The 24,144-nt window shown below is 58.0% G+C and overlaps 1 protein-coding gene across 7 annotated transcripts in view; it reads right to left on the bottom strand.

Moving 5' to 3' along the window:
- Kcnab2 (potassium voltage-gated channel subfamily A regulatory beta subunit 2) overlaps positions 1-24,144 on the bottom strand; it is an 84,669-nt gene that overhangs the window by 13,113 nt on the left and 47,412 nt on the right. For 6 of the 7 annotated variants that reach the window (XM_048783732.1, XM_048783733.1, XM_048783731.1 and 3 more), the window contains 4 exons: positions 10,268-10,311; positions 9,515-9,552; positions 3,590-3,669; positions 958-1,002 (listed from right to left, as the gene is read on the bottom strand). In XM_048783732.1, the coding sequence (XP_048639689.1) occupies positions 958-1,002; positions 3,590-3,669; positions 9,515-9,552; positions 10,268-10,311 (207 nt within the window). Of the gene's footprint in view, positions 1-957; positions 1,003-3,589; positions 3,670-9,514; positions 9,553-10,267; positions 10,312-15,169; positions 15,397-24,144 lie in introns of those variants that run through there. The other variant, XM_015501468.2, reaches the window with a different exon arrangement.

A 24,144-nucleotide genomic window follows, 5' to 3' on the forward strand; every position in this document is an offset into this window, starting at 1 on the left:
GGGTGTCAAACCCACGGGGGTGGGGTGGGGTGGGGGCTGCCTGACAAACGGCACTGATGTTCCAAGTGGCAGGTGGGAAAGGAGGACAGGAGGGAAAACCCAGGTTTAAAAGTGCTCAAGTTTCTAAAAACAAAAAGAGGTAGCTGAGGCCCAGAGTGTGGATGAGGGTCACTCCTGAGAAGGATCTCAGCCCCGACCTGCCACCTCTGGGCTTGGGCTCTGTCACCCCTCAAGGACAAGCCCGCAGGGCAGTGATGCACTGGCTGGGTCCATGATCTACAGACTCAGGACAGCCTGCCAGGAGGTCGGACCCTGGTCTCTTCCCAGATGGGGACAGTGAGCACCAGGGGTGTGGAGGCAGACAGGGTGGGGCCATTCTCTCCTCCAGGCTCCTCTGAAGAGGAGGGAGGCTTTGCACCCGGACCCTCCGTAGGTGCTCAGTCTGGCACCCTGGCCACCAGGGCAGCTCTCATAGCTTTGCCTCTGGGCCCTACCCTCTCAACCCCTGTGGGTGGGGTGGGACTAATATGGAGAGTGGCACTAGGGCAGGTGGCCAACACAGCCAGCCTCCACTGAACTATTCTCCAGTAGCGTTGCCTCCATCCCTCAGAGAACTGAATTTCACACTCACCTAGTGACCTGCAAGACTCTCCCTGGCCCTGGCCCTGGCCCTGGACGTTCAGGGTATGAACACTTGCTTCCCCTGGAGGAGCCTGGGCTGCTCCCTTCTGAGACGTTTTTCCCCTTCCCAGCAAGAAAAACTGGGGGACTTCCAGGCCTTAGTAGGACTGCCCTGGGGCAATACATTGGTCAACAGGAAAGAACGGACCCCCTCTACTTTCCTCCCCACTGCAGTGCAGTGGCCCATCCACCCAGCCAGGCACCTGGGAGCACATCTGCCCCTCCCAGGCACTGCCCCTCCTCCCCTCCTTCCCTGTGTGTGCAGAGAGTAATTACCTCCATCCCTTCTTCTTGATGATGTTTCCTAATACCACTTCAGCCCTGCAAAGCAAGAGACAGACCAGGGGATTTCATCACTGCAGAATGGGGAAATCAAACCCAGCCCTGCTGGGACAATAGCCACGGGTCCCCTCTGTGAAACTGCCACAAGGCCTAGAGAGCCAGGCTATAAAAGCAACCTTGGCTTGGCAGCTCATTCCAGACACAAGCAGGGTCTGGCACTGCCCGGGGCTGGCTGGGAGTAGCTCTTCTCCCTCCCTCAGGCGCACATCCAAGTAGCAGTAGCCCCAGACCTTGCAGAGAAGGAAGGAGCTGATGTCCGGCTCATCAAAGTCAGCATCCCATTTTCCTGATTGGCTGGAATTCACTGGGAAAAACACCTGGCCACAGTACATGGGTGAAATGCGCAGACGGATATATGCTTAAAAGGTGAATTTTTCATCAGATGCATCCTCTGCATTCAGAGACAATCAACATGTCTTTGGTGGTGGTGGTATTTCTAACAGATTGTGGGTGTGCTAGTGTGAACACGTGTGTGTTTGCATGTCTCTTGCTTTCTGATTCCGAACATCAGGGACATGGCAAGGCAAGCACTCTGTTCTGCTTGGCGTCACTCCTGGTCCTGCACTAAACTCGGGCCAGCTGGGGTCAGGAGCGGGCTGTTCCAGCCTCACTTGGCACAGCAGTGCTGGATTAACTTTTAAGAACTTTCTGCTTGTAGCAAAATGTTTCTGAGCAAAAGCAACAGACGGAGAATGATCCATACCCAGTGCTACATTCCAATTATCAAAGCGCCTGAGTCATCCACTCAGAGACAATGGGCCCTAATTTGCAAGCTGTTTAGCGTACATTCTGAATGCTCTTCATTTATGGTCAGGATGCACGGAAAATTCACTCATCCCTGGGCCTTTTCCTTTTATTCCTCGGTCCCTGATTGTCAGACAAAGGACTAGGAAGGGTGGACATGGTTGCAGAGCTGTGTTGTAGACGGTGGGCTAACCAAGGCCTGCTGTTTGTGTCCTTCCTGCAAGCTAACAATCTGGTGACACTTGAATTTGTGTGTGTCTGTTGGGGGGGAGGCGTGGAAATCCTTTGGCTCTCGGGGAAACAACCAAATCAGTGTCAGCATGAGAAGCAAGATAGGTGCATGTCCACCCTCGTCTGCAGGAGGGGCAGCTCTGGCCCACCACCCGCAGGAGCTGTCCCTAGCCCCTTGCCCAGAGGGACTCCTCTGGGTCTGTCCCTGGAATTCAATGTTGTGCATTGAGGGTGGCTGCTCACACCGAGCATTGATGGGCGCAGACAGGCAGGTTCTGCTCTGGGCTAGACAGAGAAGGAGCTGCAGTGGCTGGCAGAGGTGGGTCTCCAGAGCAATGGCACCCTGAGAGGAAGGTGCTCTCGGAATCCTCAGTTTCTAGCAAAGGGCTTCCAAGAGGCCTGAGGCTGCATAGGCCCCCACGTGCTTGCCCCAGCATGCTGCCCCTGGTGTCCAGTTAAACGGAGACTGAAGACAGCCCTCAGCAGGGTGGCTGCTGGGCGGTAGAGCACAGGGACTGGACCATGTGGAACTAGAGGAGGCTGCAGGGAGCTTCTGCCTCCCATACACCCTTGTGGGCAGAAGCCCAGGCAGGAGCTGGGCCAAGGAAGAGGCTCAGGACTGGATGCCCCAGGGCTGGGCATCTGCCTCTGGCACCTTGACCCTCAGCTTAGCTCATCTTCTGTCTGGGAAGCATTTCCCTTTGATGGGGGCTGCTGCTGCCTTATGGCAGGGCCGTGGCACAGGAGGGGCTGCTGACAGGGGCTGCAGGAGGCGTGGGGGTCCCAGCTGTCAGCTCCCCAGTCCTGGGTCAGGACTCCAGCAAAGGCCCAGCTGTGCTCCCTGACACTTGGTGCCAGGGGCCCCACTGCAGGTAGTGCGCAGCAATCTGAGCCCCGTGAGGCAGGTGCTGGCCCCCTGGCCATGGTGCACAGCGGGTCAGGGCTGCAGTCAGCACAGCCAACAGCCCCAGGCAGGAGCGATCGTGGGGAGGACTTGGGGGGGGGGGACAACCAGGGAGCAGGGAGCCAACAAATGATTTCACAAACAAAAGCTAACTTTTGGAAACCCGATGCAGGGGAATGGATGATTTGATTACAGTCAGTCTTTAAAATTGAAGCCAACAGCTCTGGCTGAAGAGGGCTGAGCTTTTACATAATTGAGTAGGAAAGTTCCCTGCCAAGACGGGCAGCGCTTCCCACAGCATGGGCCAGCCCTGCTCTCTCCTGCTCCCGAGAGGCCGGCGCCCTAATTGCATCATTAAGACATGAAAATGTCAGGCATGTGGGGCTGGCTGCAGGTCACCAGCACCTCGAGAGCCCAGGACAACAACTTAATCATAGCTCTGGCCCGCACAGTGTCTTTGGTACCAGAAGGACTTCGGTCACCTCAGTGCTCACGCACCAGGGAGCTCAGCAAGCGAACGGTGCCCAAGTGCTCTGTGATTCTGGGCCCATAAAGGTAGCCCCCAAGGTCACTGGGAGCTTAGAAAGGAAGTGAGGTGGAAGGCACAGTGAGGGTGAGAGGGGTACCAGAGCTGCCCCCCTCACCCCGACATCCTGGGCCACCTTCCTCAGAAGAAAAGACACTTACTTGCCAGCTGCGTAGACTTCAGCGGTATCGAAGAGGTTGATGCCGTTGTCATAGGCCAAGGTCATCAGCTGCTCTGCCATCTGAAAAGAGAGGCCGAATCGCTCACGTCCAGCACTGTCCTGCCAGCTCAGGGGAAGGCTCAGAGGCTCCAGAGCAGGACCCCTGTGGCCTGGGAGACTGGCCTCCCTGGTGCCTAGGCCCTGGTGCCTGGGATCTAGATGGCCTCCTCCCCCACCTCCCATCCCCTCTCTCCCTGTCCTCCCCACTCTCTCTGTCCTCCCCTGCCGCAGGATGGGGAGGCAGCTCTCAGTCACACAACCTTCAAGATGAAGGTAAAGTGGACAAAGAAGCAGCCTATGGGCCGTGAATTTCCTGAGAGCAGGGACACTACCTATTGGGGATGTCCCAGGGTGTAGGCTGGGTTCAATAGGTGCTCAGAACCTCAGAAGGTGACCTTATTTGGAAAGAGGGTCTTGTGAATGCAATTAGTTATGAAGATTTCATGCTGCTCCAAGGCGGGCCCTGAATTCAGTACGCCTGATATCCTCACAGGAAGTGAACGTGAAGCCCAGAGAAGGTCACGTGATGACGGAGCAGAGATTGGCTCGGTGTGTCTACGAGCCAGGGAACACCAATGGTGGCAAGCAACCTACGGAAGCTGGAAGAGGCACGGGACAGATTCCCGCTCAATGCCTCTGGAGGGACCAGGGCTCTGCTGACACCTTGATTCAGGCTTCTGGCCTCCAGACTGTGGGAGAATGAATTTTTGCTATTCTAAGCCCCTCGGCTGTGGTGGCCCCAGGAGCTGACAGGAGCTCCACGGGTCTTGGTGGGATGAATGTCTCTGCTTACAGCTCCGGCCGTGTGTTCAGCTGTCTCCGGGAACCTTCCGCCCACGACCGTGCTGTTGTGTACTGCAGGTGGAGAGACAGAAGCCCCCCGGCTACTATGTGGCGGGGCTGAGAGCCAGAGTGGCCTTGGCTGGAGTTTCTCCAATGCAGCACACTCCCAGCCCTCTGTGGGGCAGGACTGACAATCCAACCTGCAGACCAGAGCTTGCTGCTCAGGCCACTGGCAAAGACTAACTGGCGGCAGTGGCGCGGTTGGGAATTGAGGAGCCGGGAGCCCATCTGCAAAGGACAGCCAGCCCCTCCAAGGTTCAGGAGAGAAGTGTCCCCTGGACTCTGCTGTCCCTCCAAGTGTCTCAATTCCCCAAGCTCAGCTTGGGGCACCGGGCAGCCCATGATGAGGTAGGTTATTCCCAGTGGCCCTCAACCCCTGTAGGACGGGGAGTCAGCCAAGGGTGGGGACATGGGGCCTCTCTCAATACTGAGCTCAGAGTCACAGCAGCCAGGCAGGTGTGGGGAGCAATACAGAGGGCTGGTGACTGCTGGGTGGGATACCACTTGAAGGAACTTAGGGGCAGGGCCCATGGCTAGTGCTGCCCTTGGGAAGGTGGGCCTGGCACTACCAGGTGCCTTGATTTTTCAAGGGATGCCAAAAATCCAGGGTATTTGGAGGGTGGGTCAAATCTACTGTTTTTCAAAAGCAGCAGTGAGCCCAAAACATTTCAGGTGTGTGCAGCCCAAAGCAGAGCCCGTCAGCCGGCTGCTGGGGGTGGTCAGGAAGCCCACTGGCCATGTGGCCATCGGTGGAGTTATCGACGGATGTCCTGCTTGCTGGGTTATTTTCTCTCTCCTCTGCTGTGGCTCAAGGGCATCTGTGTATCAGATGCCTCACGGATACAGCAGCCCTGGCTCTGCCTCCAACTTGCCCTGTCAGGGTCTTCCATAAGTGGATCCCCAGGGCACTCGGGGACATGTTACAACTTAAGAAGTCCCGCCGGCTGGCCACTCCCTGGGCAGCAGCCAGAGTGGGCTTTCAGACCCAGGTCAGGTCACATTTCCTCGCTGCCAAAACCCTCCAGTGGCTTCTGTCTCACAGATGATCAAAGCCAAAACCCCTGCGCCTAGCTGCTGGCACCGTCCTCAAGGCCGACCTCGGGGCTCCCCTGGCTGCCCACTGTCCTCTGGAGTGCTCTTCCCATCATGTCATGCCCACTCTTGCTTCCTGCAGGAGCCCCCATCCCAGCCCTCTTTGTGTGTTTCCCCTCCTTTGGGGTCTACTACACAGTGGCTCCCCAGTGGTGTCAGGTCCAGCAACCTGTTAGTTTATGTGGAAAAGGGGACTTCTCAAGGGGATTACATTAATTTTGAGGTGGGACATTGACCTGGATTATCTAAGTGTACTCTAAAGGCCATCACAGGTGCCCTGTGTGAGGGAGGAGAGGGATATTTGACATGCACCAGGAGGAGGTGAGGTGGCCAGCGGGGGGCAGAGGCGGGAGTGGTGTGGCTGAAAGCCAAGGAGCACCTGTGCCCAGCAGAGCTGGAGGTGGGAGGGGCTCTCCCCCAAGGGAATCCCCAGAAGGAGCACAGCTCTGCTGACTCCTGGTTTTAGCTCAGCAGCACTGATTTTGCACTCTGACCTCTAGAACTCTGAGAGAATCAATTTTTGTTGCTTTAAGCTGCCCAGCTGGGGGGGGGTCTTTCATTACAGCAGCCACCAGGGACTCATGCATTCTCCATAGAGCACCTTTCACCATCAGAGACAGAGATGTGCTTATTTCCTTATGGCGTCTGTCCCTTTGCTAGAGAGCCACCTGAGGGTGGCACCTGACTCTTGGCAGGTGCTCAGTGATCGTGAGCTGTGGGGCACCTTTCTCCAGCTGCCTCGGGTGGCTTTCAGAGTGGTCACTCCCCCCACCTCCTCACTGCCCTGGCTGCTCCTGGCTCTGCTCTGCCCAGTGCAGGACAGCCTCCTCCTCTCCCTCCTGGACCAAGAACAGGGGCCCGATGGTCCAGACTTCAGAAAGCTAACCACGAACATGCCTAGTCCCCTCCACAGAGGAGGAATCCTAGCCCAGCTGCTGCCCCTGGCACTGGGCAAGGGCTCCAAGCAGCAGGCAGAGCACTGGGCAAAGGGGCACCAATCCCAACTTCACCCTTCCCAGCGAAAGGAGAGACCAAACCCCGATCCTAATGGCCGAGGATGGCCCCTTGGGTGACAAGAGGAGGAGGAAACCAGGGCTCTCTAGGGCTGCTGTGGTCTGGGGGCCCCTCTTTCCGGGCTCGCACGCGGCTCTACTTTCCCCTACAGAGCCGCAGAGCTAACGTAGCAGGTAGCAGGCACCGAGTCTTTTGCTCTGGCGGGTCCTGCATCCCACTGTACAAAACAGAGCCTCTGCTTTGTGACTTTTTAGTTCTTTCCAGGGTCAAAGTCCAAGAAATTGAAGTCAGGATGACATATGGGCCACCTCCCTGCCACCCTCCCCCAGAGAGTTGTCATCCCACAGGAGTCATCCCAGCCCCAGGACAGTCACATCAGGGCTGGGCACAGGTGCCAAGGCTGAGGGCCCACATGTGACTTCCGGCACTGGCGCACATCAGGCTTCCGTAAGATGGGAGTACTGACGTGGCCTCCCTGGGCCACTAGGCCGCGAGTGGGGTCATAAACGTGAAGTTCCAGCCGCGGCTCTCATTAGGTCCTTGCTGCCCAGTCTGTCCGGCACACGTGCTCCTCACAGCATGCTGTGGCCCCTGAGGGGCAGAGCAGGGAGGCAGAAAGGGCATCAAGTGGGAGGAGAGGGACCCTGGCACCACCCTTGTGGCTTCACACGTGACACGTGATGTCAGACTCGCTAGCGCCGTCTGCTTCTTTTGCTGGCTTCTGGTGACAATCTATGAGAGCAGCCCGTGTCCTGTAAACTGTGGGCTCTGCAACGTGCTGTGTGAGGGCTGTTGTCACTCCTCCTTGGCACTCCTCCCTGGTGGGGCACGGAACAGCTCTGAGCTTCTGTTTGCACAACAGCTCCGGAGATGCTAGCAGACAGCTGCTGTGACCTCACCAAACAAGGGACATGAAACTTGCTCTATGAAGAGCCACGACTGTCTCTGTGGCAGGTACTCGGCTCTGCTCTTGTGGTGAGAAGTAGGCCAGGCAACTGGTAAACAAACGTGCCTGGCTATGTGCCAATAAAACTTTATTTAAAAAATAGGCTGAGGGGCCGGGGATGTGGCTCAGTGACAGAGCACTTGCCTAGCCTGTGCAAGAATCTGGGTTCAACCCTCAACACTGGAATTAAAAAAAAAAAATGGCTGAGTCTCCAGAGATAGGATGTAGATCAAGAGATTGACAGGGTCTGGGTATAGCAGCTTAAAGGTACAGAGCTTCTGCTTGGGGTCATGAAAACAAAATTGGAAATAGTGGTGAGGTTTGCACAGCAATGTGAATGCACTTACAGACACGGACCTGTATCCTTAGAAAGGGTTAAGTGGTAAACTTATGTTTCATCTATTTAATTAAAAATTACATACACATACAAAAATAATCCTCAGTCCAGGATGGTCCTCATCTCCTGGCTGGCTCCAACCGAGCAGGCAGCAGCCTGGAGCATAAAGACCTGGCCTTCCCCATCAGGACTGCAGCCAAGGGGCCCTCCACACCTGACATACTGATTTCATTTTGGACACTAACTGTAGGATTTAGTACAAAATTCTTCTTATTCTTTACTCTGTCATTTTCACCTGCCACAACCTTCCAGGTCTGAGTCCATCATCTATTATGCCCCCTGTCCTCCCAGCATGGTCATCTAGGGATGACCTGCAATGTCTTTATCCATGTTGCTGTGTCCCTGACAGAGCCAGCTGGGGCTGCCATCAGATGATTCATCAACGTTCCTCAGTGCAACCGACCACTTGGTAAGAAGTCACCCAGTGGGTGTTCATGTCTGTCCACATGCAGGTAGGTAGCCCTGTCTGGGGACAAATCACACCCCTCTACAGGACTCTTCCATCCACTATTTCAGTTACTACATCGAAAGGAACCCAAGGCGGATCAGGCAGGACTTATTTCAAGCAGACCACACATGGTCTCATGACTCCAATTTTTGCTCAATCTGACAAGCTCAGGCCAGGCCCTTTGCCTTAGAAACTCCTGACTTGGCCCTGAAGGCCTGTACCCATCAATCTCAGAGCACAGGCAAATCGTTTCATAACCAGCTACTGTCACAAAAATGAATATGAACAAAACAAACTGTGCACTTGGATTTGATGGAAGCAAAGCTTTCCCTTTGAAATCACAGTGAACAGGGTCTCGGATAAACTAATTTTTAAATGTGGCCTTCATACTGGTAAGAAGGGCGAAGGGGACAAATGCATCTGGTGCAGATGCGCAGAGCACCTTGAGCAAGTGCCACTGTCTTTCCATGTATACTACCACCCAGAAGTGCACCCCTCTGGGAACACATCATTCTCCTTCCGAGGGACCTCATGATGCTCTTTGGAGAGCCCTTCCTTAGCATCACCCGTGGGCCTCAGTGGTGGAGACACAAGCCCCAGCACGTGGGTTTGAATGTGACAAGCAGCTACGGGAAATGTGTGTCGGGATCTCGGTAAAGGGTCGATCTACTCAGATTCTTCAGCCTGCAGGAAGTTGCAGAAGATGGTTTTTAAATGACTGTGAAGAACACGTTCTGACATTTCAAACCCCAGCAGGTGCACTCTGCCGAGTCAGCTCAGACCCGCACCCAACTTAATTCCGAATACGTGCTATCTCTGGATTCTCAGGGTTGACTCTGGGGAGCGTGTCATGCATGTGAAGTCCCTGAGTTCCTGGGGGCTGGGGGCTTGCTGAAGGCCCCCAGGCTCCTGGCTGCAGGTGGTGGCACCAGATGTGGCATCTTCCCTGGCCACTGCCACCTGGCTCAACTTTTCACCATCTCATGAGGTAGGGCCTCTCCATCACAGACGGAGGGAGGCTGCTGTGGCAGCTGCATGAACAATGCTCATGTTCATGCAGGGGACCTGGCAGCAGGCCTGGGGTGAGGCCTTGCTGGGCACTGGGGGTCAGGGGAGTCCATCTTACCTCATCAGTGATCTGGCCTCCAAAGGTCACCCATGTTCCTAGAAGGAAACACACAGGCTTAGGTTAGATAAGTTTCCAGGGAGCCGGAAAAAAAACCCTCCAGGGATTGCTCAGACCTCAGACTGCAGGGCTGGGGTCGGGGGCAGCACAGGCAGCCACGCTGCTCTGTGTGAGCCTGTCCCCTGTGTGCGTGGACACCTGGTCTTCTGGGTGAGCATTCAAACTGTGGGTCAACAGTCTCCAGGTGGACAGGAGCTGCGAGCCCAGGAGACCTGGGGCCTTCGAGAAACATTCCCTTGCCAGGGACATGCTGCTGCGGGAGCTGAATGCAGGGTCTCCCAACAATGGGTGGGTCCCTGCTCTTGCTGGGAAAGTAGGGTTAGGGAAGAAGGGGGCATACCATGGGCACCCTGGAGGTGAAGGACTGCCCATACATGACAGGGCTCTTATTTGGAAACAGGGCAAATGGGCAGCCCCCCATGGGGGAGCCACAGTGAGCGGGTCCAGAAGGAAGGATACCTGGGGCCGGGAGTGGCTCTGATCTTCTGGTGCAGGGTGGAATGTGGGTGCCAAGGGCCTTGGTTCCCCTGGCCTCCTGTGCTACGGCTGTCTCTCGGTCCCCCTTCCTCCTGGTTGGTGGGGCAACTGAGCCCCACTCCCCAGTCCTTGTCCTGTGTGTAGCTCCCCTGATAGGGGCAGGGCTGGCCCTCCCGCAGCCCTGTTCCTTGGTGATAAAGGGTCCCCCATACTCACCGAGCCCCAGGCAGGAGACCCGCAGGCCGGACTTGCCCAGGTTCCTAAAAAACAAGCAGCGTGTGAGTCCTGGGTGCAGAGCAGGGTGCCACCAGCCAGGCCCACTGGCCAGCGCCCACCCCTGTGCACTCCCAGCCCAGCTAACACATGTCTAACCCCGGGAGGTACGGGCATTCAGAGGGAGGCCTCTGCTCACCCACCCCAGGGCAGGTGAGTGCCCGCTGTGCCCTGGGCCCACCGTGGGCTCTGCATGCTGCTGGGGTGGCAGTGATGGAGGCCAGGGGACAGGCTGCAGGGCCGTCCCAGGAGCAGATGTCTGGTTGGGTTTCACAGAGTGTGATGTGACCTGGACACCCACAGGGTCCCCGTGGGATTTGGTGAATTCTTGGGGTTCCCTGCTGAGAAGCTGGCCATATCTGTGGCTTTGTGGGCTCTTACTTCCTTTCTCCAGGGACAGGATAAGAGATGTTAGTCCCTCCTCACATGGGACTAACCCATGTGGCTAGGCTCTGTCCCCCTGTCTTCTTGAGGCAAGTGGTTTGGGGGAGAGTGGGGTTCCCTAGCAGGGCAGGTTCTAGCTTTGTCCCCATCACAGCCAGGTCCTGGCTGCTCCTGCCACACACGTCCCACCCAGGCATGGCCCTGGGCTCAGCCACGGGCCCACTAAGGCACTTGCCTATTGGGGTCCACCAAGATCCTATGGGAATGGTGGACATTAATATCCAGGCTGTCGTTAGTACCCATAGGAGGCTGTGGAGGTGGCAGCCCTCTGCTGAGGACTGGCATGTATCTGCCCCGGCAGTTGGGAGCCCAGGGGCAGTGTGGGTGGTCCTCACTCTACGTTGGCAGCTGCCTTACTTGTGAGGCATTACGATCCCCTCAGCACAGATCACGCCCACACCTGGCCGCCCCCCACCTGTCTGTGGGAGAGCCTGGGGGGCAGCAGGAGCTCACAGCAGACTGGCTGGGTAGGAACGCCCCCTCCCTGATTCCTGGCCTGGTGTTTCCCATGCAACCTGGGCGCAGATGCTGCTGAGAGGATGAAAGGAGGCCTCGTGTGTGCCTGGGGCAGGGTTCACAGGACGCTGACCCACATCTGACCAGCGCGTCTCTCTTCCCAGAGGGGCAGATACCCAAGAGAGACGGCACGGCATGCGGGAGGAGGGCGGCATTTTCCCTGTACAAAACCCCCAGTGGAAAAGTCAAATAGGATTAGTAGCTAAGTGTTCAACCATGTTGAAAAGGGAGATGAAGTTTTCGGGTTCCCCCTATGAACCGGTGCATTGTCTAACAGTGCCCTCAGTGTTGGGCGCATGAGCCAACCTACAGCCACGTGTCTGGGGCCGCTGCAAAGAGGCGCGAGTTTATCACACATTCTGCAGGAGCCAGGTCTACGGAGTCATGTCCACTCTAACCTCACAGTGGGTGGGCACAATGAGGTTGCTAGGAGGGGCATGATGACCAGGTGAAAGGTTCCTCACTGTTTGGGGATCACAGACCCCTGTGGAAACAGACACAGGCTGCAGACATCTTCCTTGGGACTAGGCCCAGGTACTCACAGCAATTGGGTGTCCCCGGAGCTCTGGACACCACTGGGTGCCCAGCCTAGATCAATCCAGGTATGTAGAGGGGGGTGGGGTCCCCACCTTTCAAAACCTCCTGCCCAGGTGACCCTGGGGGGGCAATTTCTGACCAGGCTGAGTTGAAGACCAGGATTTAGGCACCTTCTTTGGCCAACTTCCCTCCTAGCATAGCGCTGGGATCCAAATCCAGGTCCTCCGATGCCGGAACACACTGTGTTCAGGAGGATGGAGCAGCTTAACCACAGACAGGTGGGGACAGTAAATACGAGGCCGACCCACCTGACCTGTGGTGGAGAGCAGAGGCACCGTCGCCCCAGCTTCGGGAGGCGTGCCCCTGCTCCCCGGGTCTCATCGATTCCCGTTTGTTTGGCCTGAAAGGGACCAGCTTCCCTGGAAGGGCAAGAGTTTCCTCCTGTGCCCCGTGGGGACCCAGAGAGTTTGCTCTTCAGTGGCCTCTCCGCCCACAGGAATAACTGAACACAACTAGGACATGCGGAATGCCGCTGTCCCCCGCTCAACTCATTTCCCTGTTAACATGATGGTATTAGTTCTGCCATCCGCTGCCAGGCTCCAGAGAGGCAATGAGAGGGAATGGGTGCCTCCGGGCAGAAGGCTCCGCACACAGCTGCTCAGTGGGGGCGGAGCCTACAGTCACCGCCAGCCTGGCCGGGGCTGCTGCGTCGCTGCCACTCCAAACTGGAGACATGAACGTCATTAGCTACAGATTTCTTTTCCTAGTTAACGCTTGACATACGATAAAATAGTTGGTCAAAACCTCTAAACACGATACTATTGGTTTTCATTAATTTGGCTCAAGTCTCTCCCAAGGCCTGGAAAAGAGGCCCATGAGGAGTTCACCAGGGAAAGCTTGCCAGTGCGTCTCCCCAGGCCTCACCCTGACACTGCACCCCTGGCCCCCGAAGGACCAGAGCTGGAATGAACCAGAGGATCACAGATCTTTTAAAAAGAGGAGCTCAGGACCTGCCTCTTCAGTGTCTATGTGGGGGACAGATGGGGTCAGGTGGAAGGGGGGCCTGGGTTAGTTGGTTTAGGAGTGAGGCAGACAGTGTTTCCTGATGCCGTCTCGCTGGCCTGTCAGTCTCCTGCCCAATGGTGAGGCACTGTCTGCTTACACGTCTGCTTAGCTCCCAGACTCCAGCTCCCTGTGAGCGGGCCTGGGCCTCGGGGCCTTTACCCTCCACTTGGAGTGGGCAGCGGCAGGTTCCAGGGAGGGTTGTGCAGAAAGATGTTGGTGTGATGTGGGGTGAGCAGCCCGGGACCCGGCTCAGCCCCTCGGGACACAGTGCTGCTCTTCTCCTCACTCCACGGTTGGCTCTCACGGCCGCACTGAGTACCTCTGGGCCTCTGGTGAGAATGGCACCTGGTGCTGGTCACCTCTAGGTCCCTTAACACCTGTGGGCTGTGCCTGGAGTAGCCATGGGGGAGGCCCAGCCTCCCAGGGAGGTGGTGAGGGGTACTGGGGCCGGGACCTGGTCCCTGCTGTAGTCCCTGCTGCCCCCACCTGCACCCAGGCTGTGGCCTGGTGGGGTAACTCATGAGGCTACATAGGCTGTGTACAAAAGGGGCTCAGCAGAGGCCTTAGGGGGGGCATGCTTTGGATTCCCACTCCCATTTCAGCAGCTAGGAAGCCTCCTGATCCTACAGACCTGAATCCACCTCCCTCCACCAACGCCCCCAGGCAAAGCTCACCAGGCTCTGCTGTGTGGAAGGCTGTCTGCTCCTCCATTGGAGAAGCAGGTTCTAGAAGCTAGGAAATGCTGGGGCTGGGATTTGAGGCCAGACCCCCAGGCTGCAAACCCTGCACAGCCCGGTCTTACTCTCCCTGATTCCAGCAAGTGCACACATATAGGAACACACATCCGCAGACACACACACACACACACACACACACACAGGGTCACACATGCACACACGGTCACTCAGGCTCTTGGAGATCTCCAATTAACTTAAAAGTCACATCAAGTAAGAGGCATCTTCACTAAAATCTACGTCTTCTATTTACAACCAGATTTTGATCCCCACTTAACAGAAGATACAAACCCTAGAGCTTCTAGAATAGAGAATTCCATTCTGGATCGTTCTCAATCACCCATCAGGTCCACTGAAGAACCTTCACCTTCCCGGGACCCAAGGTGGCTGGGACAAGAGCACAGGCTCTGTCACCCCGGACTCACCCTGAGGGGTCTCTGGCTCAGATGACACTCTTCTTGAACGTCCAGTCCACCTGCCAGGCTCTGGTTCTGGGGAGGACTGAGCTGCACATCTCAGCTATTGGGAGGGACTCTCGAAATTTCCAAGTTGTGACCAACACCAGCTACGAGTCCAGATCGTCACCCTCCGGGACAGCTAGACTGGTCCGAGTCAGACTTTCTGGCCACTGAGAAGTGGACTCGGCCCTGGCTCCTGTCTTAGAAAATGTTCTCCAGGAAACCCAGGGACCAGAGCCCTTACTTGGCCTCTCTGGTCTGTGCAGATCATGGGCCACAGACCCCTCCAGGCACTCAGGACCCTGGGCGAGTCTCACAGAGGAAGTGAGAAGAGCCAGACCTCAGAAGGGTGCCCCTGCCCCTGCCCCTGCCCCTGCCCCTGCCCCTGCCCCCAGGGGCTCTTCTTACAAAGCCGGCCTCTCTTTCTATCCTAGGAGCAAGGAGGAATTCAGGGAAAGGAGGGAGGTCCTCTCCTGGATATTTGGGCCCTCTCCACATACAAGTCACAGGCCTGGAGGACAGGTGGGGCACTGAGTCCCCATGAGACAAGGCAGCCTGGGCTATCATGGGCAAGCCTGGGTGCTGCCTGGCTACCCTGTGCCCACTGCAGCCAGAGTCCCCACTAGAGGAAGCCAGCCCGAGTCTGGTTCGAGCCAGAGAGGGCAGAGTCCTTCCCCGGCAGGGTTCCCCTGAGAGCCCCCTTCCTCAGACTCAGGCTTGTCATGGTGGCCCGGACTACCCAGCCTGTATGCCCAGGAAAGCTCAGGAGGGTGCAGGGGGCCAATGCCTGGGGTCCCCTGGAGAAGCAGGTGGCACTGCTATTGTAAGTGACCTCCAGGAAGGAAACAAAGGCAGGAGGAAGGAGAGGGGTGACCGTGGGCCAGCTGCCTCTGCAGCCTTGAAGAGGAACCGTGGCGCTGAGTGGAGCCTGGCTTTACCTCTGACCGAGCCCAGCAAGTGCTTAAGCAGCCCTCCTGGCCTCAGCGCACACGGCCCCGGACTGACCACAAGAGTTTTGCCGACTGTGTGGCTCATGCAGCGGGGAGGCAGGGAGGGGAGCCCCAGCCTGCAGAGCCACCCGTCCCTCCTACCTATATTTCATCGCCGGCTGCTTCATGCTGCTGTCACCAGCGCTCGGCACACTATGCACCGACAGCTGTCCCAGGCTCCGGGCCACCATGGCCACAGCCCGGAATCTTCCATGGGTGCCCGGGCTGGGGCTGCCAGTCAGCGGCCGTCCCAGCCGCTCCTCGGGAACCCGGGCCTTGAGGCTGTGCTCGGAGCACACGAAGGACACCTGCATGTTGAGGCCACGCTCAGCTCCTGGCTGCCTGTCCCCTCCTGCTGGGCTCAGAAGGCATCGTCCTTAGGAGTCCTCCTCTGCCTGGGACAGGACTTTGTCCCAGAAGGTGAGGGAGCGTCGAGGTGTCCGCTCAGGAGCGAGGGTTTCTGAAGGCAGCGAGAGGTGGAGGCAATGCCCACGCAGGCTCCGGGAAGGGCATCCGATTTCCAGACGGTGCTAGAAAAGACCTCTCCCAAGAGCAGTGGAGACGGCGGTGGGAGGTGCCCTTTCCCTGGCCCTCTCACGTCCTCCCCTCCCCGCCAGGTTCTCCTGGTCCTGCGGGGCTCTCCTGCCCTCCTGCCCGGGTGCCTGGAGGGGCTGGGCTGAGGAACTCTGGCTGGGCCAGCAGTCGCCTGCCTCTGACAGGAGGAGGAAGCCCCCTCCCTGCGTCCTTGTCCTCGATGCCGACTGAGCCCTGAGTGGTGGCCACGGGGCTGAGCTGGGCCACTGTGACTGCCCACTGTGACTATGCGGGGGCAGAGGCTCAGGGGGTCTCGGGAGCAGCTGCTTCCCTGGCTTCCTGGCTCACGGTGCTGGCTCTGGCGCACGGGGCTGCTGAGGCTCTCACTGTGTCAACGAGGTGGCCAGCGAGAGGTGCAGGCAGCCGCTGGAGATTCATTATTAATGACGCAGGATGCACAGCCGCCTGCCCTGCTGGTCCCCAGAGGCCAGCACTGGCTGACCCGCCAGCCGAGGCTGGGGCAGGAGATGCCGGTTCCGGTGGAGCCTCCGGATGGAGCGCCCAGCTCCAGGCAGTCGCCTGGGGAGGGTGGCTGGTGTGTGTGTGTGTGTGTGTGTGTGTGTGTGTGTGCGTGCGCGCGTGCCCAGGCTGAGTGCAGGGAGAAGCCAAATCACCAGAACCATGAAGAACCTGATGTCTTGATGACAGTGACACAGATGACCCAGGAAAGAAACTGGGGTCAAAGGAACAAAGGGACAGAGGAGTTCCAGCACTTGCCCGGTGCTTCTCTTATTGCAGACACCAACAAGTACTTCTAGAAAGAATAGGGATTAAGTGAACGAGTCCCCCCCACTGCGCCCGTCCTCAGCACCAGGAGGGGCTGGCCTTGTCCTCTGGTCCCAAGCAGCCCCTCTCGCCTGGCAGGACGGGCCCTAGCCAAAGCTTGCCCTGCCAGGTGTGGTTAAGAAAGAGCAGGGCAGTGCCCAGACAGGAGTCTGGTCTTGGGTGAGTGCTCACCAGCTAAAGCCAGCCGACCGACCCCCATGCACTCCGCTGACCCACAACACCAAGGAACAGCCTCCGACCGCAAGTGTCAGCAACGGCCCAAGTGTGAGGTTGTCCCCTCCCCCACAGCTCCCCCATGGGTGGGCACAGCCCTCGGGTCCTCCCCATGAGCAGGCAGCAGCCAGCCCAAGGGGTCCTGGACCCGGGAACAGGGGCCAGGAGGGAGAAGCTTCCACCTTGGCCAAGGATGCCCTGGTAGGTCCCGGGTGATACCTGTAAGAGGCCAGCAGTGGCCTCTTGGGACAACCTGCAGGCCCAGCTCTGCCTTCCTCCTGCTGGTTGCCACAGGATTAGGCTGGCCTGGGCCCTGGGTTCTGGGTGGGCTAGAGCCCTTTCCAAGCCCTTTGGGTAGGGAGGGACAGGGTGCGGGGAGAAGGGCAGTGCTGACCCCAGGTGCAGCTGAGGCTGAGCCTCTTCTCTAGGCTGGACCCCAGGACCCAAAGACAGTGGGCCCTGGCCTTTTGGGTGCTCACAGGCCTGCCAAGGAGGCCACACTCGGAAAGGATCCTGCCTGTGCCCTTTCCGGGGCTCAGGCAGCCCATCCTTTGGACTCTTAGTCCTTTGTGAGCAGGGGCAGATCCCAGCTTCCCCTAATTATGCAAACCCTGAGCCCAAAGGGAACTCATTCCAGCTAATATCATGGCTCTTTCAACACCTTCCCAGTACCTGGAATCACAGGTACTCACTCCCAGGGCACCTGAGTGCCTGCCTGTGCCCCGTGCCCTTTGGCGGTCACCCCCCAGGGCTGGGCTGCTCACCGCCTGACGAGGACATTAGGAGTGCAGAGTCCAGGAGCCCCCCCCCAGGCCTCCCACAGCAGCAGCTCTGGCCCTGCAGGCTGGGGTTTTACCAAGAGCTCCGAGTGTGAGATGTGGATACCCCCACTTCACTCCCCTGCACAGCTCTTGGAGCACTGGCAACCTGTGGGATATCTCATAAGGGCCAGGGTCTCTCTGTCCTTGAGGGTGCTTGGAATCAGCAAGCAGCCAAGTGTGGTCCTGGGAACCCACATTCCATCTGCCTCACCATACAAGCAGCAGTCCCTGCCCTGGGTCCCACCAGGGAGCTGAAAACATATGCCCACACAAAATCACAAACACAAACGTCCCATGACAGCATTGTTGACAATAGCCCCCACGTAGAAACAACCCCCATGCCCAACAGCTGACAGATGGGTAAAAAAAAAAAATGTGGTTTATCCAGTGGAATATTATTCAGTTCAAACACATGCTCCATCATGGAGGGACCTGGAAAACATGCTGGGCAAAAGAAGCCAGTTACAAATGACCCCAATGTACGATGTCATGTGTACAAAGTACTGAGAATAGGTAGATCCACAGAGACAGAAAGTAGATGAACGGTTGCTGGGTGGAGGTGGGAGAACGGGGTTTCTTTTTTGGCGGGGGGTGGGGATGAAAAAGTTCTGAAATTGTAATTTTTGCACAAGTTAGATCACAGAAACCATTGGACTGTATGCCTTAAGTGAATTGTGTGGTGTGGGAAGGACATCTCAATAAAGCTGTGGCCCCCATGGGACCCCAAAAGCCTCTGGGCTTTGTTCCTGACGTTCCCCGTGGCGGTGCCCTTCCTGCCTCTCTGCCTGTGAACTCCAGTCTTCTCGGGCTCCAGCTCAAAAGTGTTTGGGGTGCAGCACAGGTAACTCCTCCCTTCTCCAAGAGCCACCGACCCCCGTCTCCCCCAGGGCATTGGGAGGTGGGTCAGTGTGGCATCTCCCCTGCCCAACAGAGTCATGGGCCCAGAGCCTCTCGAGACATATGGGCCAATGACCCGAGGAAAGGCTCAGGGCTATTTTTGGCCACCCAGGGGCCATGAGCAGCTGTTGGACAACGGCCTCTCGTGGAGGAAACGGTTTACTAGTGCCCGCTGTGGTTCTTGTGCAAGAATCTAGAGAAGGTGTCTCCGGAGCACCGGGCTCCTCCGAGCGGCCAGCGGCTTCCCTGTGCTGGAAACAGTCTCTGGAGGGCCTCTAGCAGGTGACTTGGTGTACAAAAACCAACCTGCCCTGCTTCCCACTCGCCCTCTCCCCATGTTTGCTATTTGAAAAATTCCACCGTAGCAGATTCATTTACGGAAGCCACCCACAATCCTTTTGGGAATCGGGTGGGTGTGGGGAAAAGTGATTTTTCAAAATGATTCAATATAATTTCCACATGCCAATATTAATATTGTAGTGTATTACGATCCCTGAAAATTGAAGGCAGGTTGATAGCTGTGTGTCAGTGGTGTCACCGGGAGTGGTTTCGTTTCCCAGGGACACTGGGTAACGACGGAGGTATTTTGGCATGCCACAGCTAGGTGGTGTTTGCTATCGAAAATAAGTGGCTGGGGATGCTGACCCCAACAGAACACTAGCCAGCCCAAGTGTCCACAGTGCTGACGCCGAGAGAGCCTGTACCTGTAACCAGTCCTGTGTTGTCTCTCAGTGATCACATCATTCTTGGCGGGAGGCGCTTGGGACGTCCATGTGCAGGGGACAGGTGCTGGGAGGCCAGGGGCTACCTTCCAGACAAAAGCCAAAAGCCCAGAAAGCGGATCTTGGGCCTTTGAACCCTTCCCTGCGCAAGACAGAGGTGAAGGGAAGAGCCCTGGAGCAGGGTGGCTGGGAGATTTCCATTTCTTTGACTTTTTCTCAGTTTTGAAGCCAAAGTCAAGGCAAACAAAGCAAGTAAGGAAGGGATGTGGCCTTGTGTGTGCCTAGCCCCCAGGTCACAGCCCCACCGGGGCAGGATGAGCGGAGCGCTTCATCGTCCCCGGCCCTCAGCTCCTGGGGGGGGGGGGACTGCCTCTGGGCTCCGGCACAGAGCTCCCTGTTCAGGGCCCTGGTTCCACATCACTCAGGATGCTGGGGACAACTTCACCTGGAGAGGGGGTTCTCTCTCCTATGTGCAGGACCCCAGGTGCCAGCCTCTTGCTCACGCTGGCTTCCTGAGGTGTGCACCCGACAAGGAAGATTCTGGAAGGTCCAGATATTTTTACTTGAATGAGCAGGGTCCCCTCCCCAAACCTGCTCTGGGTTGGGGGTGGCAGGTGAAACACGGCGTGGTGGGACCTCAGGAAAGGTGTGTAAACACACTTGGCGCTGCCCAGGTGACGTGCTGGGAGCCACAGCCGGCCACGTCCACCTAATGGCGCCAGCTCTGTGGGGGTGATGCCCTGAACACACAGCACATAGCTCCCAACAGTCTGAAGGTGGTAGCAGCACGCAGGCCACCGGTCTTTATGCCTAAACTCCCGTGTGGCCCCCTCAGGGCGCCTTTGGCTCCAGTGGGTCCTGTGCGCCCTGGAAATTGAGCCCGACAAGGATTCCCGATGCAGAAGAGGATGTGCTGTGGGCTGTGGCCACCTGGGCTGGGGCCAGGTCCTCGGGGGCTCTTCAGGGCCTGCTGGGGCCCAGCGTGTAGAGGACCTCAGCAGTCACCATGCTCCGGCACACATCAGCACTGCCCGCTAGTCCACACTGCTACCAGCTGTCTGGGAAGCAGCCACAGCCCTGAACCCTTCTCAGACGAGTGGCTTCTCCACGGAGACCCTCCAGAGGCAGCAGTGGCAGCAACAAGGGCTCCAGCCTGACCCCAGGCAACAGTTCAGACCAGTGAGAACCCCGAGCAGGAGGGCAGGGGTGGGGGGACTGCCCCTCCAAGGTCAGCACCGTGCCGTGGGGCAGAAAACCGCTGAGCAGAGAAGGTGGCCCGTGTGGCATCCTCGACTTCCATTTGTCCAAGACTGGGTCAAGACGCACAATGTTCTTCGAAAGTCCCAAGGAGCAGCAGGTGGAAAGCGAATGCTTGACCTGAACCTGGGCTGGCCACAGTGAAACGCCACCCTACAAGGGCCCCCCTTTCAGATGTGTCCCAGAGGGGAAGGGGTGGGTCCCAGGCACGTCCTGGTCCCTTTAAGTTGGCTTGGGCAGAAGTTCCATGTGTGGACAGTTGGCTTGGGTCCAGGAGAGGCTGCCGGGCTCCTTCCGCCTCTTGTACCTGCTGACATCTCAGTGAAGCAGACAGTTCCAGCTGTGATCACCCTGAGGTGCGGCTGCCCCACATAAAAGCTCCGCTCTGTGTCCATGCCACGCTCCCAGACAGCATCCCTGGTGCCCAGCTGCCTGCTCAGCCACTGGGGTCCAGGTCTCCACCTCAGGAGGGTTTGGAGAGATGGGAGGTCGGGGCTGAGCCAGGGCCTCCCCCAAGAGGCAGACGGCTCCCGGGGGAAGGGGCAGAGGCCTACCCTGCAGAGAGTGAAGCCTGTGAGGCTCAAGGCCCGGAGTAGACGTGGCAGGGACGGCTTCCAGAAGCCCGAGTCCAGCCACTCCTGCAGGGGGGAGCAGGGCTGTGTCCTGAGAGGCTCTCCTGCCTCCTGCACTGCTGAGTAAGGCTGCTCCTGCTCCTGCTGAATGAAGCGCAGCCTGCACCCGAAGGTGACTTCCTGCTGGGAGGGAGGCAGCTGCGGAGGAGCTGGGGGCCAACCCAGTGGAGCAGTTTCTCAGGACAGAGGACCGCAGGACGGGTGGCCTTCCCTGGGGAGGATGGACCAGTAGGTAAGAGCTGAAGTCCTGGGTGTCAGGTAGCTGAACAGGCCTCCCTGGGCCATCCTGAGCCGAGCGTGCCTGAGGGCTCCCGCTCGGCCGTCTTCCCCAGGAAAGGGGAGTTGGCAGCACCAGGGAGCATGGGAAAGCTCTGGGCAGGGAGAGGGCTGGATCTGGAATGTGGGGTGTGACCGGCACAGAGCTGGCCAGCCTGCCAGGAGTGGAAGGTTGTAGAGGCTTGGTGTGGTAGGAAGGTGGGGAGACAGGGAGCAGGGAGGCTGGAGGAACTGTGGTCAGGTGTCGCCCCCTGGGGGACTCGTCCAGGGCCTGTTTTATGGCTGGGCTGGGTGGATGGTGCCGGTCACACTGGCAAGCTGCAGGTGGCACTTGGACAGGACCCTCCTGGTTGTGTGTGGGTTCCCAGGAGGCTGCTTTCCCTGTCCACCTCCTTCTGCTCCTCCTGCTCACCAGGAGCCCATGGTCCTGCTGGCTCCCAGCCGGGAGCAGTCCCCAGAGGGAAAAGGCAAATCAGCGGCCAGCAGGCTGACCCGCTTCCTCATTGGTGCCACTGACCAGGCAACGGTGTGACGCCCTGACGGCCCCTTTCTGTTCCTCTTCCACCCTCAGGCGCACCCTTTGAGGTGTAACAAGGCCAACAGTGACCGCCATGGTGCCAGCGTGGGGCTGGTGTCCCATCCTCGATGTTCATGACCTATGCTCTTAACAGAGTGCCCGGGATCCCCGTGGCTGGGCCAGGCGGGTCAGTTACAAGGCAATGACCCGACGTGCACATCAGGCTCTTGGCACTTCCTCCACTTCTGTCTGACAGCCCTGCCGGGGAGGGCAGGGCAGGGAAGCTGGGGCTGGAGAGGTCCAGGAACAGTCATCCCAGGTCTGGGATGGCCACTGAGGCTTGTCTGGTGGTCACAGGCATCAGACGTGGCCCGGCAGACATAGGCCACACAGCCGCCAGGCTTGGTCCTGGGCAGGCCCTCCACTGAGGCCCCGAGCCTGCTAGCTGGCCCACTCCCGCCCGATCCTGTCTTGGTGGCCCTGCCTGGCTGGCCTCGCGGCGCCCTCCCCAGCCTCTTCCTTTGGCATCGGCTTCTTGTCCACCGGGCACGGACCTGCATCTTCCAGTGCGACTGTTCCCACCCACGAGACTCCAGGCTGGCTCAGGTTCCTGGGTTCAACCACTGGAGGGCAGGAAGGTCCCCTCCCAGGAGGGGACAGGCTCATTTCTGTCTCACAGGAGCCGGTCCTGGAGGCTTGAGTCAGGCCCCTACCTCACTGAGTTCTCAGGACCATTCCGAGAGGGGGTGACTCTGTTCCTCACTTTCCAGAGGAGGAAGCTGAGACGTGGAGGGCCAGGTGACTTGTCTGAGGTCACACAGGTAGCCGGCGGGGAAGCCAGGCTCCTCCCTGGACAGTCAGTGATGTCTCCACAGGCTCAGGGTGTCCAGTTAGCCATTGGGACCTGTGGTTGGTTGAAATGTGTCCCAGAAGACACACTTAGGTCCCAAGTCCTGGCACTTGTGACTGTGATCTTATTTGGAAATAGGATCTTTGCAGGTGGAATCAGGTTAAGAGGAGATCATTCTAGATTACAGTGGGCCCTACAGCCAATGACTGGTGACCTTATACAGAGGGGGACATTTGGCCACAGGAAAATGGAGGCAGGGATCAGAGTAACACATCTACAAGCCAGGGATGGCCAGGGACTGCCGGCAGCCACCAGAAGCTGGGAGACATCTGGATTGTAGACACCTAAGCTTTTGTGGTTTTAAAGCAGGTTGTTATGGCAACCTTAGGAGAATAAGACCAGGCCGTCCTCAAGGTGGCTGCCCCCTTCTAGCCCTTGGCCCCTCTTTCCCATGATGCCCCCCTTCCCACCTGTCCTCTAAGACACAGCTGGTGCCCAGCTCCCCCAGGAAGCCTTCCCTGGGGCTGGGACCTGTGGCTAAGGGGTCAACTTAGTTCCATTCTATTAACTCAGCAAACAGCCGAGAATGTCTTGGGCAGTCTTCCTGGCTGGTGGTCACTGCCAGGCATCCGGAGTTGGTAAATGCTGGACTCAGGACTCCTGCCCTCCCAGGAAGTCAAGGGTTACTGCCCAGAGTCACCTGGGCTGCCGAGAGAGGCTCCAATCCTGCTTCCTGTCCTGCCTGCCCACCTCAGGAAGCAGCAGGACCCAGACGCCGCGGCAGGGCTTTTGTGGGCATGGATTAGGCCATGGCCACACAGCTCAGAGAGGCTCGGAACGTCCTGGGAACGGACAAAGGCTCGGCTCTCAGAGGGGCACAGATGGGCCAGAACAGGCCAGCCCAGGGCAGGGCGAGAAAGACAGCGGCAGGGAGGACGGCGAGAGCCCGACAGGGGCTAGTTCAGAAAGGGTGCTCAGGTGTGGGCTGTGGGCAGGAGGCAGCCACGGGGACAGTCACTTCAGAGCATCAAGGCAGTTTGCTTAAATGACAAGAGTTGAGGACGGTCTTAAGTAAATGGCAAGCTGATAAGAAAGCTCCTGGCTTCAGCTGCCGGCTCAGTTTAGCCAACCCAACACCCAGGCTGGGAGCTGCCTCTGGGCTGCGCTGAGCAGCGTTGTCTTCAGATGCCACCATTATTTCGGCAGCACTGGGGACTGAACTTGGGGCTTGTGCATGCTAGGCAAGTCCTCTACCATTGAGCTGCACCCCAGTTCTTTGAGATGTCACCTTTTTTTGGGGTGGTAGAGGGTACCAGGGATTGAATTCAGGGGCACTCGACCACTGAGCCACTTCCCCAGCCCTATTTTGTATTTTATTTAGAGACAGGGTCTCACTGAGCTGCTTAGGGCCTCGCTGTTGCTGAGGCTGGCTTTGAAATCACAATCCTCCTGCCTCAGGCCCCGGTGCTGCTGGGATTACAGGCATGTGCCACGGCGCTTGGTGAGATGTTA

This window comes from Marmota marmota, unplaced genomic scaffold (assembly GCF_001458135.2).
Source record: "Marmota marmota marmota unplaced genomic scaffold, marMar, whole genome shotgun sequence".
Lineage (NCBI taxonomy): Eukaryota > Metazoa > Chordata > Mammalia > Rodentia > Sciuridae > Marmota > Marmota marmota.